General features: G+C 38.0%; 1 protein-coding gene across 2 annotated transcripts in view; it reads left to right on the top strand.

Annotated features, from left to right (window-relative positions):
• Positions 1–14,582, top strand: part of kif16ba (kinesin family member 16Ba) — a 133,120-nt gene that overhangs the window by 38,559 nt on the left and 79,979 nt on the right. For both annotated transcript variants that reach the window (XM_072581525.1, XM_072581524.1), the window contains exons 13-15: positions 7,696–7,815; positions 9,353–9,404; positions 11,421–11,558. In XM_072581525.1, coding sequence (XP_072437626.1) covers positions 7,696–7,815; positions 9,353–9,404; positions 11,421–11,558 — 310 coding nt within the window. The remainder of the gene's footprint in view (positions 1–7,695; positions 7,816–9,352; positions 9,405–11,420; positions 11,559–14,582) is intronic.

The following is a 14,582-nucleotide window of genomic DNA, read 5'->3' as shown; positions in this document are numbered from 1 at the left end:
AGCAAAGTTCTCCTTGACGCTTTGGCCAGTGTTAATCCCTTAGTCTACTATGTGATGTTGATTGGCTGGCCTTTTTTATATTTCTGTTGGAGAAAGTTGTGTGCAAATTGGCTACCTCCTTTTCCTACAACACAACAGTGCAATTTGATGGAATATGGGGATATTATAAAAAAACTTGTATAGAAACTTGGTTAGATCAGAGTCCTGTACACCATTTTGTTCCTCATATTACCAACATAGATATAGGGACAGTGGCGAGGATGCAAAAAAGATTTAAATTGATGATACCAAACTTAGAGGTGAATGTGCTTGTGGGGATGGGCAGTCTGGTTTGCTTATTTCTAGAGAAGGCTGTGAGATACTGTGATTTTTAAAGATGCACACAATGTTTTGCTGGAGTAGACCATGCATGAGGTTTTTTTGATTTCATTATTGTCACAGGTACAGTGAAAAGTTTTTTTGTTTTGCGTGAGTACAGGCAGATCATACCATACAAAGCACAATGGGATAATAGAACAGAACTGGAAATGATCAATAGAACATAGTCAAGAAATCACCAGAAGATGTTTACTTGAGAATGGTGATAGTGTGCAAATTGATAGCACAGGGAGTAATTGAGTCGAATATTATAGAACCATCTAAAGGATGATGATTAAAGGATGTTGGAAATGGGGAGCAAGCGGGTCAGGGTGGGGGGGGGTTTGTCTGATAGTTTGGGAAGGGTGATAGGAGAACTGTGAGAAATGTAAAATGTGGCAAGGATAAGTTGAGCCAAATTGCTTTATGTATATTGTAGAATATACATAACAAGGATTTATGCAAATACAAGAGATTTTATTTGTATTTCTAAAGGTCAACTCAATTTGAAAGGATATTGAAACGGTTATGGATCTTGGGCGCAGTCAAACCAAAGGTTTTCAAAGGATGACGGAACAGAGTAATTTAGAGAGCACATTCTAAAGTATAAGGGACTAATGGCCATTGAGCAATGGAAGCTGAGAGTTGGAGGCTACATGTTGGGACAAATAGCTGTGTTAAGCTTGAATGAAATAAGGTTTGGAACTAAAAGTGAAGATAAGGATCTTGAAGTCCTCTCACCAGATATAAAACAAATCAGATGAGCAACCTGCATTCTGAGGTTTAATAATCAATTGATGCTGATTTGGTGAGCATCAGATAAATTGATGGAGCCAGTGTTGTAGATGAAATAGTTTTTAATAAATAATTTTTATAACTTGATGGAATCAGGATGGATGGTCAGTTTTATTGAGCAACCCTCCGTGCAAAATAAGCATTTGATTCGAGTTCAGCTGTTGGAGCTACAATCTTTTGGATGAGATGTTAAATTGAGGCCTCGTTAGTCACCTTGGGTTGATGTAAAAGATTCCATATCATTAATCTTGAAGAAGTGGGAAGCTCATTTTGGTGTCTTAACCAATATTTATCACTCAATTAGCATAATTGGAACCATTTATGTAGTCATTATTCCATTGTTCTTTTTTGCTTGCATTTTGACTCTTACAAATAGAAAATACATTTCCAAAGTATTTGTAACAAAAAAGAAATTGCTGGAGCAACTCAGTCAGTCTGGTAGCATCTGTGGAGAGAAGGCAGAGTTAATGTTTAGAGTCCAGTGACCTTTCAGAACCAGTTCTAAAGCTTCTTACTTACTTGACATCACCACATCCTATCAGGAATAATGTGTATATAATAACTAAATTCTAAGTCTGTTCCACCAGTTGTTTCACTGTTTGTTTACAAATGACTTTTTCAAATATAATCCATTCACTTTAACTTTTAGATTTTCCCACACTGATGTCGTTTTCTTAGTTCATTTGTAACACATTGCCTGTGTATTGAGATTGTGATTCAGAGCAAATAGTCCATTCCTTCCTCCTTCACCATACTGGACTGAGCCCTTCCTTCCGGTTGACTCAGAAATTTATTGAATTTTCTTGCTTGTAGCTTTGGGAGGAGAGGGTATATGCTTTCATGTTAATGCAGCAGTTCCCAACTAATAACCTATTTAATATAATAATATGAATTTATTCAGATTGCTCCAGACTACTTATAATGAAGAAAGGTTTGCCTAATGACTTGCGGGGGCAGCTTCTTTGCCACTGATCTTATTTTATAACAGGGTAAAGTTCATTTTATGTAGACGTCTGAGTGGGTGTCAATTATGTAGGTTAAAAACCACCACCTCCATTCCTTCAATTTGTTTCTCATTATGAACACCCACTCTTCCCATATTACCCCAAGGGCTGTTAATTAGTGAAACAGATGTGCACTGTGAATTTGTTTCAACTTCAAGAGAAAGGTTTGACCAGATAAGAGATGGATGTAAAACACTGCAAATGCTAGGAAACTGAAATTAAAGACAGTTGCTGGAAGTAGTTATCCGGTCTAGCTGCAATCATGGAGAGGACCTGGTTTACATGTCAGGCTGGTAAACTTTTGTCGGAAATTCTGACACCAAATGAGACCTAGTTTCTAAAAATAAGTAAATATTTAATTTTGTACATGCCATTATCCAGTGGTATACTTCACAAGATATGCTGATATTAGGAAAATGTCTGACATCTTGCAACATTTTTGTCGTGTTTACGGCAATTTTGTTTTAAATATGTGACCCCCTTCAAATATCTTTGTGGCTGACTTATGCAAGGCTAGCATGGGAATTCTCAGCTTGTTGTGGGGTTAAACGTAAAGCTGCCTAATGATTGCTAAATGCCACACATTTCATGTGTTTAAAAGTGTATCTGTTAAAAAATCTCACCATCCATTGATTTTTTTTTAAACAACGTTTTTAATTTGGGTGTTGAATTATTGGATGTAAAACATCTTTAACCCTGGGAAAAAATTTAATCTTGTGTAAAAGCTTCTAGAAAAACATTTTGTGTGAATATTTTGTTTGCAAATTACTGCAGTTAAAAGATCAGAAAATATATCAACCAGATTTAAGGTTTTTAGTATGTAATTTTCCTGTGCTACTTCAGTAACTGTTCTTTTACATTTGACGATGGAGTTTTAGATGCTACAGCTGCTTCTTAAAATCGCATACATTTTAAAGTATAATTGATACTGGTGTGGTTTTAAAATCGCAGCATCTGCTTTTATGCGGTGAGCTATTTACAGAAATGTTTGAGTTTTTCTCATCTAAACTTCAAACAGATTCTCTAATGGGTTCCTATGATAAATGAGGGTGATATAGCCTAAAGCATTGGTAAAGGTAAAAGGCATGTAATGAAAATAAGTTTTCCTAGGCTTTCGGTGCTATATCATTGATCTCATTTTCTTAATATGAAATGTTTTTTAAAAAAATCCCACTTGTAATGAGTGTTGAGATGCTGTAACCATATCTGATAGCAGTCCATTAACAGGCGTAGGGAATATCATCAGTCATTGTAGTGGTTCATCAGCAGTTCACTAGTTTGAGATTTTTGTCCACTCTACACTTATTTTGTAACATCTGTGAAAGTGGGATCATATTTTAAATCAGGCAGGCTTTTTTAGTACAAGTAATACACGTCCTTCGTAAGCCAATGGTTTTAGTCTTCAGTTTGTTTTTGTTTAAACTTGGTCTGAAATGTGCATGTGATCAAAAACCTGCTTTTCAAACTACAGATTGGTCTCATACTTCCAATGAAACAATTATTGCTTTTTGTTTGATGCAGATTACCTGCCTACCACTGTTTTCATGATGAAGTAGAACTCCTATTTGTTTTGACATTTGCCAAGATGAGAAGACCCTGTGTATACCAGCATCTGACATACTTTAATTTCATCTCTTTCATTCATTCAGCTGTCTCATTTTATTTACTGAATTCACATTGATAGATGATTATATGTGAATGTCTGGACAAAGTTTGATTGGTGTGCTGCTTGAATACTGCAGGTGTTCAATGTTTGAAATACAGTTTAAAAAGAATGCCATGACCTTCATCTTGGAAATAAGGAGTACCAAGTTCAGACCGTTAAGGAAGAATTTCTTCTTTGGATTGTGTGTCTTTGGAACTCTTTGCCACAGTGAACCACGAGAGTAAAGTCCTTGTGTATATTTAAGGATAAGATAGATTCTTGATCAGTCAGGGAATAGAGAGTTATGGGGAAAGGGCAGGAAAGTGGACATGAGGATCGATCAGCTATGATCCTATTGATTGGAGTAGGCTTGAGGGCCTGAACGGCCCATACCTGTTCCTATGTCTTATGGCTTTAAGGTATTATTCCCTATAAGCCCTAAAGCGGCTGTTATTTGGGAAACAAGTAAACATCATGGAGATGTGTTAAAGTTGTAACGCTTGGTGAGTAATTGTAAGTCTGGACCTTCTTTTGAAACTGTGTTTTGGTTTCAGACTAAGCCAGAGCTGAAAATGTGTTGCTGGAAAAGCCCAGCAGGTCAAGCAGCATCCAAGGAGCAGGAGAATCTACGTTTCGGGCATGAGCCCTTCTTCAGGAAAGGCTGATTCCTGAAGAAGGGCTCATGCTCGAAATGTCGATTCTCCTGCTCCTTGGATGCTGCTTGACCTGCTGGGCTTTTCCAGCAACACATTTTCAGCTCTGATCTCCAGCACCTGCAGTCCTCACTTTCTCCTTCTTACTAGGCCAGTTGATGTACACAATATTGTCCCACTTAGTTTAAATTTTTGCTTAGTACTGTAATAAATTTGCTGGAGTTCATTGACAGCAGCATCATTATGAAGTCCACTCCTCCTCCCTTCTTCTGCTTTTGACCAAGTTCCCAGTGATTCTGCTTTCTTGTCCTCAAGATTTGCAGCTTGTCACCTACTGGCTCATTCTGAGTGAGAACTGCTTTTGAAAGAAGTTTCTGCAAGTGGTAGATGATCGCAGATCTCTGTTTTTACTTGGAGTTCTGTATTTTGTTCTGAACTGTTTTGCATAAAAGCAAATGTGACAAAAATGAAATGGATCCAGTAATCCTAAGTCTTGCACACAGAGACATAATATCTGCAACCAATTTTGAATGTTCTGTTAAAGATTTTGTTTTGAGGATAAAAGTAGTTGCTTTTAAAGAAAAAATTCAATTTGTAGATAGTATTCTTGTCTGTCAAATCCATGCATTGACATTTTTTCCTGCTTTTTAATACTGAAGTGATATTACTAAACAATATGTTGAGGAACCAACCGGGGAACAGACTTTTTGGATACAATATTATGCAATGAGAAATGATTCATTAATAAACTTGTTATATTCAACAAACCTGCGTTTGTTACTAGAAGAATCGGTTGGGGGGAAGCAGTAAATATGGTGTATTTGGATTTTCAGAAGACTTTTTGATAAAATCCCACATTTTATCCCAATAAAATTAAAGTGCATTGGTGGTAATGCACTCGAATGGATAGCTAGACTTCCTATGAGAAGACTAGGTCTTTATTTTCTAGAATTAAAGGTCGTCTCATAGAAACTTCAAAAATTCTTAGTGATAGACAGGGTGGATGTAGAAAGGGTGTTTCACCTGGTTGTGGAGTTTAGAGCTGGCGGCGAGAGTCTCATAATAAAAGGCAAGCCATCTAGGGCTCTGATGAGGAGGAACCTCATCACTGAGAGTAGTGAATCCGTGGCATTTTCTACCCCAGAGGGTTGTGCAACCTCAGTTATTGAATCAGTCCAAGACAGCAAGAGATTGCAGTTATTAATGACATCAAGGTATAAGGATGGCATGAGAATATGACATTGACCATCAATAATCTAGAATGGAAATGCATATTTAAGGGGCTGAATGGCCTACATCTGTCACTATGTTCATATGAAACTGTTAATGGAATTCTGTCCAAGTCTTCATTTACATTTGGATTACTGAATGCTTCTATAATTTTTAGACAATGTTTATGTTATTCAAATATTTATTTTGGAAAAAACCCAAATATTTAGATTCTCACATGCTGTATTGAGTTATAAAATGAAACGTAACAGGAAAATTTTTCAATGATCCAGTTTTAGTGAGCCAAATCTTGCATAAATGGGCCATCTCACATCGTGCACTCTTCGACTTCACCCTACATCCTGCAGCTCATGTGTAATTTGTGCTGTAGCTAGCTGTAAGTGCAAATTGATAACTGCAGAGATTCATTGACGCTGCATTAATGATTGTAAACATCCATACTGATAAGACAATGTTATTCCCCAGCCCTAACTTTTTTATGGAGAGTTTATTTGGCAACTAATGTACTAATCCAGCAAAATCTCAAAGGCTGCAACTTTCTCTTTGTGCAAAGCAAATGTGCTGTAAATCAAGCAGCAACTGTTTACAATATAAATGACTTGGAGGAAGGAAGGGAATGTATTGTAGCCAAATTTGCAGACAAAAATGGTAGTGAGGCAAGTTGCATGAGAGATACAAACAGTTTAGAGAGATATGAATAGTTTAAGTGAGGACAAGAAGTTGGCACATGGAATATAATGTGGGAAAATTACTCATTTTGAAAAAGAGAGCAAAATAATAGGATATTATTTAAATAGAGAAAAATTGCAAAAGACTGCAACCCAAAAGAACTTGAATGCTTGTGCACATACATAGAAAGCAAGCATACAGGGACAGCAGGTAATCAGGAACACTAATGGAATGTTGGTTCTTATTTCAGGGGATTTGGACTGTAAAAGCAGGGAAATCTTACTGCAACTGTGCCACTTACTGGTGAGATCACATCAGGTGTACTTTGAGCAGTTTTGGTCTGCTTATTTAACGAAAGGTATTGAAGGTCATTCAGAGAAGATTCATGAGGTGCAGAGGGGTTGTCTTATGAGCAATGACTAAACAGGTTGGAACTCTGCTGGAATGAGAGGTGACCTGATTGAAACACACAGGATTGTTAAGGGCCTTGACAGAGTAAATGCTGAGAGGATGTTTCCCCTCGTGGGAGAGTCTATGACTAGTGATAGATAAATTCTTGATCATAAGGGAAATAGAGGGTTATAGGGAAAACGCAAGAAAGTGGACATCAGGAATGTCAGATCAGCCATAATCCTATTGAATGACTGAGCAGGCTCAGGCTGAACAGTCTATTCCTGTTCTTGTGTCTTATGGTCTTATAGTCCTATTCTGGAAATTCCCAATTCACTGTGTCCCATGATCCCTAACTTTGCTAATAATTGATAGTTTAATAGTGTGTCGTTAACCTAGATTTTTTTTCCCCCAGTAAGATTTGTCCTAATATTTTTAATTTTGACATGTTCGCTTTAGTGTCGTCTTGTGATATTCTGGAGGCCGGCATGATCTTGAAACCCTGAGTTCTCATGTAGCCTTAAGCCTTCAAAGGCAGGTGCTGTTACAAGTATTCCCTTCATCAAAACTTAAATTGTATAACTCAGTTTCATTTATTGCCTTGTAACACTGTCGTATGTTTTAAATTGCTGATATGATAGTTTACTTTCCTGCTTGCTATGCTTTGCTTGTCATGTTCCATCTCCGTTAAGTTCTGATGTATTGTTTTTTTTTATGGATATGAAATTTGAAACCCAGCTGCATTTACTTAGGTAAATTTGACAGAGTAGCTGCAAATTTGACACAGGAGTGTCTCTTATGGTTTTGTTGGTAATTGGATGTGACATGGTGTATACGTAACAAGTCTTGTTGTTAATGAAGTATTTATGATTTGTCCTCTTATTAACATATATGCACTCTTTGTTTTACAACTTTTCTAGGTTCTAGCACTTAGTCTTCTTTTTTATTTTAGGAAGAAACCTTAGCCCTTCGAAAAGAAGGAATTGGTGTGGTTTTGGATTCAGAGTTACCTCATTTGATTGGTATTGATGATGACTTACTTAGTACTGGAATTATTTTGTATCATCTTAAGGTAAGAATGTTTTGTGTCATCTAGGCAGTGTATTTTGATTAAATTGAAAGGTCAAACCTGACCTTTTAAAAGTACAAACTATTTTGCTGCGCTGTAAGTTAAAATGTTGCAGGAAGCATAATTTCTCAGATTAGCTAGGTATGACAGATGATCTTGTGTTCAAAATCCAAGAGCAAATGTATTTTTTAATCAGAATGAGGATTTGCTCAAAAAACATTTAAGTACAGGAAAGCATCAGAAACTCCTTGCGGCGAAATAAATAAACATGAGTTTTATTGATTGGAAATACAAATACCAAAACAGTTTTATGTAATAACACTCAATGATGAAATAGGGTTTTTTCTGCTAACATTCTGAATGTGCCAGTGAAGAAGAACTAGACATCTTTGGTGCATTTGTTATTAAAAAGCAATGAAAAGTACATGTAATTTTAAAAATACTATGCATTATCCATGGCAGTGCTCTAACCTGATAGAGGTGTACATGGTATTGAGAGGCATAGGTTGAGTGGATAGCCAGAGACTTTTTCCCATGGTGGAAATGCATATCACAATTACAATTTTAAGGTAATTGGAGGAAGGTTTAGGGGAAATGTCAAAGATAGGTTCTTTATGGGGAGAGTGAAGCATGCGTGCAATGCACTGCCAGCGGTGGTAGTGGAGTCAGATACACTGGGGACATTTAAGCAGCTCTTGGATAAGCACATGGAAGACAGTATAATGAAGGGTATGTAGTTTAGTCTGATCTTAGAATATAGTCAAAGCACAGTAGGTCAGGCAGCATCCGAGGAGCAGAAGAGTCGACGTCTCAGCTTCCTGAAGGGCTTATGCCCGAAATATCGACTGTCCTGCTCCTCAGATTATACCTGACCTGCTGTGCTTTTCCAGTGCTTTTCGACTCTGATCTCCAGCATCGACAGTCCTCACTTTCTCCTGATCTTAGAGTAGGATAAAAGGCTGGCGCATCATCGAGAGCTGAAGGGCCTGTACTGTGCTGTATTGTTCTATGTTCATTCAGAGCCTTCCTGGCCTGAGTTTAAACAGCTAACTAAGATGGATAATTAACAGTTCTTACCCCATCTATGTGTCAACTGTAGTCCATTCAGTCAACCTCCTTTACTCGTACCATACAAATTTTTTCTTTTCTAAGTTTGGTTTCTTGCGCTCTAGTCTAGACGAGTGTAAGATAAAGACTTCAACTTTTGTGTCCCTTTTTAGCAATGTTTTAGTTTTGTTTCATGAGTGTTTGTTTGAGAAACAAATACAGACAACACAAATCTCTTTGGATAATATCAAAAACCTCAACGAAATGAGTTTCAGGTTAGATCAGTTTGACCTGTTTTAACTGTGAATCTAAGTAGCTACATTTATTGTAACTCCATAATGTGTCATTATTAGTTCTGTATTCCATACTTGAAGGTTTTGATTATATAGGTTCTAAAACATAGAATGATCAGATGTTTTACTAAGGTTTTTGAACTTGATTATTCTGTTGATTTATTTTTTCTTTTAGCTGTAACTGACCTTTCTTTTAATAGGAGGGCAAGACCTATGTTGGACGAGAAGATGCCACTACAGAGCAAGACATTGGTTAGTTCATCTATTTCCCTTAATGCCTAGCATTCCAACATCTCAGGAAATTTTTGTTACCTTTGCACTTTTAGCTTTTCCAGTGCTCTTCAGACCAGCCTCAATTCTTCCAATTTACATCAGACGAGTGAATCAGAAGGACTACTGCCCAAGTCCTAACTTGTGCCATATAGACGCAACTATCACCTGAGTTCACCAACCTACGGTGACTACTGGTCTAGCAGAAGCTCAATATTAAAATTATTCTTGTTTGCAAATTTCTCTGTAATATTGTCCTGATTCTTACCTCAACACTTTGTAACATCCTCCAACTCTGCCACCTAAGATCTCTTGCTTTCGCTCCAATTTTGGTTTTTTGTACATCTCCTATTTTAATAGCTTCAGTGTTGTTAGCCATGCCTTTGATTGTCTGGATCATCACTCTTGAATGCAATGCAATTTGTAAAACACTTTTCATCTCCATTAATCTCTCCAGAATCCCAGGCTAATGCTCGGCGCGGGGGTGGGGGTTTGGGGTTTGCGGTTCGAATACCAACATGGCAGTCAGTGGAATTCCAATTCGATGCAAAAGATTTAGGATATTGTTTGCTAATGTCCTGGCATCTTTACTTGGTCTTGTGTGACTACAGTGCCACAGCAACGTGGTTGACTTGCAACTGTCCTCGTAAAAAATCAGGGATAGGTGATAAATACTGGCTAGTGATGCCCACCTCCCATAAGTGAATTTTTTAAAAAGGCCATTTGGCACCTCAAGTCTGCTCCTCCATTCAGTACGATTCTGGCAGATGTGTGTGTTTTGCATTTCTTATTCTAATCTATTCTGATAGCCTTTGATTTCCCTGCCCATCAAAAATCTAACTGCCTGTGTTTTAATATTCAATGACCCTGCCTCCACCAACCCAAGGGAGAGTGTTCCAAAGTCTGATAACCTTTTGAAACAGGAAAAATATCCTATGATCTCGCTCCTAAAAGATCAATCCTAATTTGAAACCTCGCTCTGCATTGTCAACAAGGCAACGTAATTTCCACATCCCACATAGTCCAGGATCTTTCGTAATTCAATCGAGTCACCCCTCACTGTTCTAACCTCCAGTGAAAGCAAGTCCTATCTGTTCAACCTTTTCCTCATTCAGATATCAATCTAGCTAATCACCTCTAACATATTTCAATTAGTCCTTCAGACAGAAGACCAAAGCTGCATACAGTATTTGAGGTGTGGTCTCACCAATGTCCTGTATAATTAGCATAAAATCCTTACTTTTATGTTCAGTTCTTTTGTAATAAAGTATACCATTCCAATAGCTTTCTTACTTACTTGCTATACCTGAACACTACCTATTTTGTGACTCCTAGACAAGAGCACCTCCATCCCTCAGCTATTGAAATTCTGTATTTCTCTAACTTCGTTCTTGTGATTCTGCCATCACTTCACCATTGGCAATTGTGTCTTTAGCTACTTTTTACCAGTCCATACTCTGGATGTCTCGGCATAAATTACAGTTTATTTTTACCTATTTCTCTTGCTCCAAGACCCTTTTTTACAACCAATCTATTGAACTAACCTTTAGTAATTCATAACCTTACTCTTTTGGTTTGCTATTCACTTTTTCCAGTGGGGCATTTTACTTCGTTAAAAGTGCAGAATGAATACCAATCGTTGGTAGGAATATTTCATTTACATTTTGTTTTTTTTTTGAGTCTCTCATGCATGTTAGATGTTTTTCTCCTGAGATGTTTTGAAAGACTTATTCCTTGTTACAACACACTATGATATCAATAGATTTGTTTTTCCAAATTTATATTGTAAACTTGGGACTAATTCTGTCTAAGTTTGATTGATTTATGGCCATTTCATTGTTGATCCTATGGCTTGTCCTTGCATAAAATTAATGTACTATTCAGAGTAAACAGAGTGTCTTGGACCACTGTAGTATTTACTCTGAAAATGATGAGAACTATCTGTTGAAGCAAAAGTTAGTGAGACATAGTCTTTGTATTTACCATTTTGTCTTGCAGTTCTCCATGGTCTTGACCTCGAAAGTGAACACTGTATCTTTGAAAACCTCAATAACAAAGTAACTGTAATACCACTGAATGGCGCACAGTGCTCAGTCAATGGAAATCACATTGAAGAAGCTACTCAGCTAAACCAAGGTAATCTGATTTGAAGAAAGTTAAAAATCACACAACACCAGGTTATAGTCCAACAGATTTAATTGGAAGCACTAGCTTTCGGAGTGCTGCTCCTTTATTAGTTGGTTGTCACAATTAAAGCTGTTGGACTATAACCTGGTATTGTGTGATTTTTTTTTTAACGTTGTACACCCCAGTCCAACACCGGCATCTCCATATCACGATTTGAAGAAGTATGGTTTCTTAATAATCACTTCAAACAAGACATTAATCAATGATGAGGGTGTCACTGGCTAGGCCAACATTTGTTGTCCACATCTGTTTTTTGCCTAATTATCCTTGAACTGTCTGGCTTGCTAGGCCTATTTGAGAGTGTGTTTAGGGATTAACCACATTACTGTGGGCCTGGGCAGTATGTAGGCCAGACTGGGTAAGAACAGCAAATTTCATTCTCTGAATTAGATGGTTTTCACAACAATCAATGAATGTAATGATCACGATCACCAATGTATAGCTATTATATTTGAGATTCATCAATTGAATTTAAATTCCACCAGCTGCTGCTGCAGTGCAGTTTGAACTCTTGTGCTCAGAGCATTTTCTTGGGCTTGATTACTTGATTGTATTTTGGGGATTACTACAACACCACCATCTCTTCCTGATCTAGGCAGCAACCTGCAAGCCAGAGAAAATCATGAAGACATGGTTTAATGCTCTGGCCCAACCACGCCTTCAGTTATACGTCTTAAGGCTAAGGGTTCTAAGTCAAGAGCTGAAAGTTAGGTGGATTTGCCATGGTAACTTGCCCTTTAGTGACGAGGGATGTGCAGGCCAGGTGGATTAGCCATGGTAAATGCAGGGTGATGGAGTGGGTCTAGGTGGGATATTCTTCAGAGAGTTGGTGCAGAACTCAATGGGCTGAATGGCCTTGAGCTGCATTGTAAGGATTCTATGAAAGTACTTTTGGGACGAGTCACTGTGGCTATTGTCTAATGTCAGTGGGCTGAATTTGAGCAAAGGATAGAAAAATGGAAGCTTATTAAATGAGAACAGCAGCAAACGACATGGAAAAGAAGATTCCTTCAGCATTGCATCAACTAAATTATGAGAAATGGATTAAAATGAGATAGTAAAAGTTTTAAATTTTAAGATGACAATGCAAAGTTCTCCTAAATACAGAAATGTCAGTTGAATTCAGGATTATTGAGGAAAATTGCCAGAATCACTTAAGGATGATGTTGGGCCATAATAAGGGGGAGAGCAAAGTTAATGACCTTTCTTCTTATTAATTGTCTTGTGGCATACTCTAGTTCAAAGTTATTACATCATACATTTTTTCTTTTCCTGTATTTTATGCAATAGTTATGAAAACATCAAGCCCGAATGAATCATACTGTACAGAAGAGATCCTTTCGCTCATTGAGTCTGTTCTGCCAAAAGTACTGTGTCACAGTAGTTGACAGTTCATACAAGTACTTTTTGAAGGTTACGAGGTTTCCTGCCTCATCTACCCTCTCAGTCATTGCATTCCGGGTACCAATCACCCTCTGGGTGAAAATGTTTTTCCTCAAAACCTCCTTTCACTTCAAAATGTTAACCTCTCATTATTTATCTTTTTGACTAAGGAGTACAGCTGCTTTCTATTCACCCTGTCTGACCCTATAACCTTTATGCACTTACATTTGGTGTCCCCCCTGCCGCAGCCTTCTCTTCTCTAAAGAAAACAACCCAAGCTTATCCAGCTTTTTATCATAGCTGAAACATCTCAGCAACATCCTGGTGAATCTGCTTTGCATCCCCTCCAGTGCAGTCACATCCTCCTCACAGTGTGGTGACCAAAACTGTACACAGTACTAGCTGTGGTGCAACCAAAGTTCTGAACAGCTCCAACGTAACCTACAAGCAAATTACTGCAGATGCTGGAATCTGTACTGAAAACAAACAATGCTGTAAATCACAGCAATCAGGCAGCATCCATGGAGAGAGAGCAAGCTAATGTTTCAGTACTAATGACTTCATCAGAACACTACATGTAGTGTTTATTTTGTACATGCATTGTACCAGCTTTATGTAGCATTGTAGTCGGAGCCCTTGCAATTACATTATGTCAATATTAGAGCAGAATTATGATTAAACATCTTTTTCTCTGTTGAAGACATTACCATCTTTTCTCTATGAAGGATGCACTGCTGCATCTGATCAAATTTACATGGTAGGAACCTTTTACAGCATTTTGGACTTAATCAGCATTGAGTTCCACAATTTCATATGTAAACTCTATCCTCAGTTTGCTTTCTTTTTGTTGCTAGCGGTGTTTTCCACTATCAGTCAGTGGTAGCTCTTGGCACATCTTTTTGTTTGTTTGATTCTTATTTTGCCCCATCTGCATTCATTTAGCCTGGAGGATAAACTGTCTCCTGTCTTCAAACCTGCCACAAACCTTTCTTTTAGATTAGATTAGATTACTTACAGTGTAGAAACAAGCCTTTCGGCCCAAGAAGTCCACACTGACCCGCTGAAGCACAACTCACCCAGACCCATACCCCTACATTTACCCCTTCACCTGACACTATGGACAATTTAGCATGGCCAGTTCACCTAACCTGCATATTGTTTGGATTGTGGGAGGAAACCAGAGCACCCGGAGGAAACCCACGCAGACACGGGGAGAATGTGCAAACTCCACACACACAGTCGCCTGAGGCGGGAATTGAACCCGGGTCTCTGGCGCTGTGAGGCAGCAGTTCTCCTATCCTCATTTCTCCCTGGTTCAGAATCTATTTTATGTCTGAATTCTCGGTTTGAGCATTAACTCTTGGTTCTTTGTCTAGCCAGATGTTGCTCAAGTTAAATGTGCCACGATGGCTCAATGGTTAGCACTGCTATCTCACAGTGGCAAAAAACAATGACTGCAGATGCTGGAAACCAGAGTCTAGATTAAAGTGGTGCTAGAAAAGCACAGCAGTTCAGGCAGCATCCGAGGAGCAGTAAAATCGATGTTTCGGGCAAAAGCCCTTCATCAGGAATACAGGTAGAGAAGGATTC

The sequence above is a fragment of the Chiloscyllium punctatum genome, chromosome 11, assembly GCF_047496795.1.
Source record: "Chiloscyllium punctatum isolate Juve2018m chromosome 11, sChiPun1.3, whole genome shotgun sequence".
NCBI lineage: Eukaryota > Metazoa > Chordata > Chondrichthyes > Orectolobiformes > Hemiscylliidae > Chiloscyllium > Chiloscyllium punctatum.
Note: the sequence above shows the minus strand (reverse complement) of the source record. Positions and strands in the feature narration are given on the sequence as shown.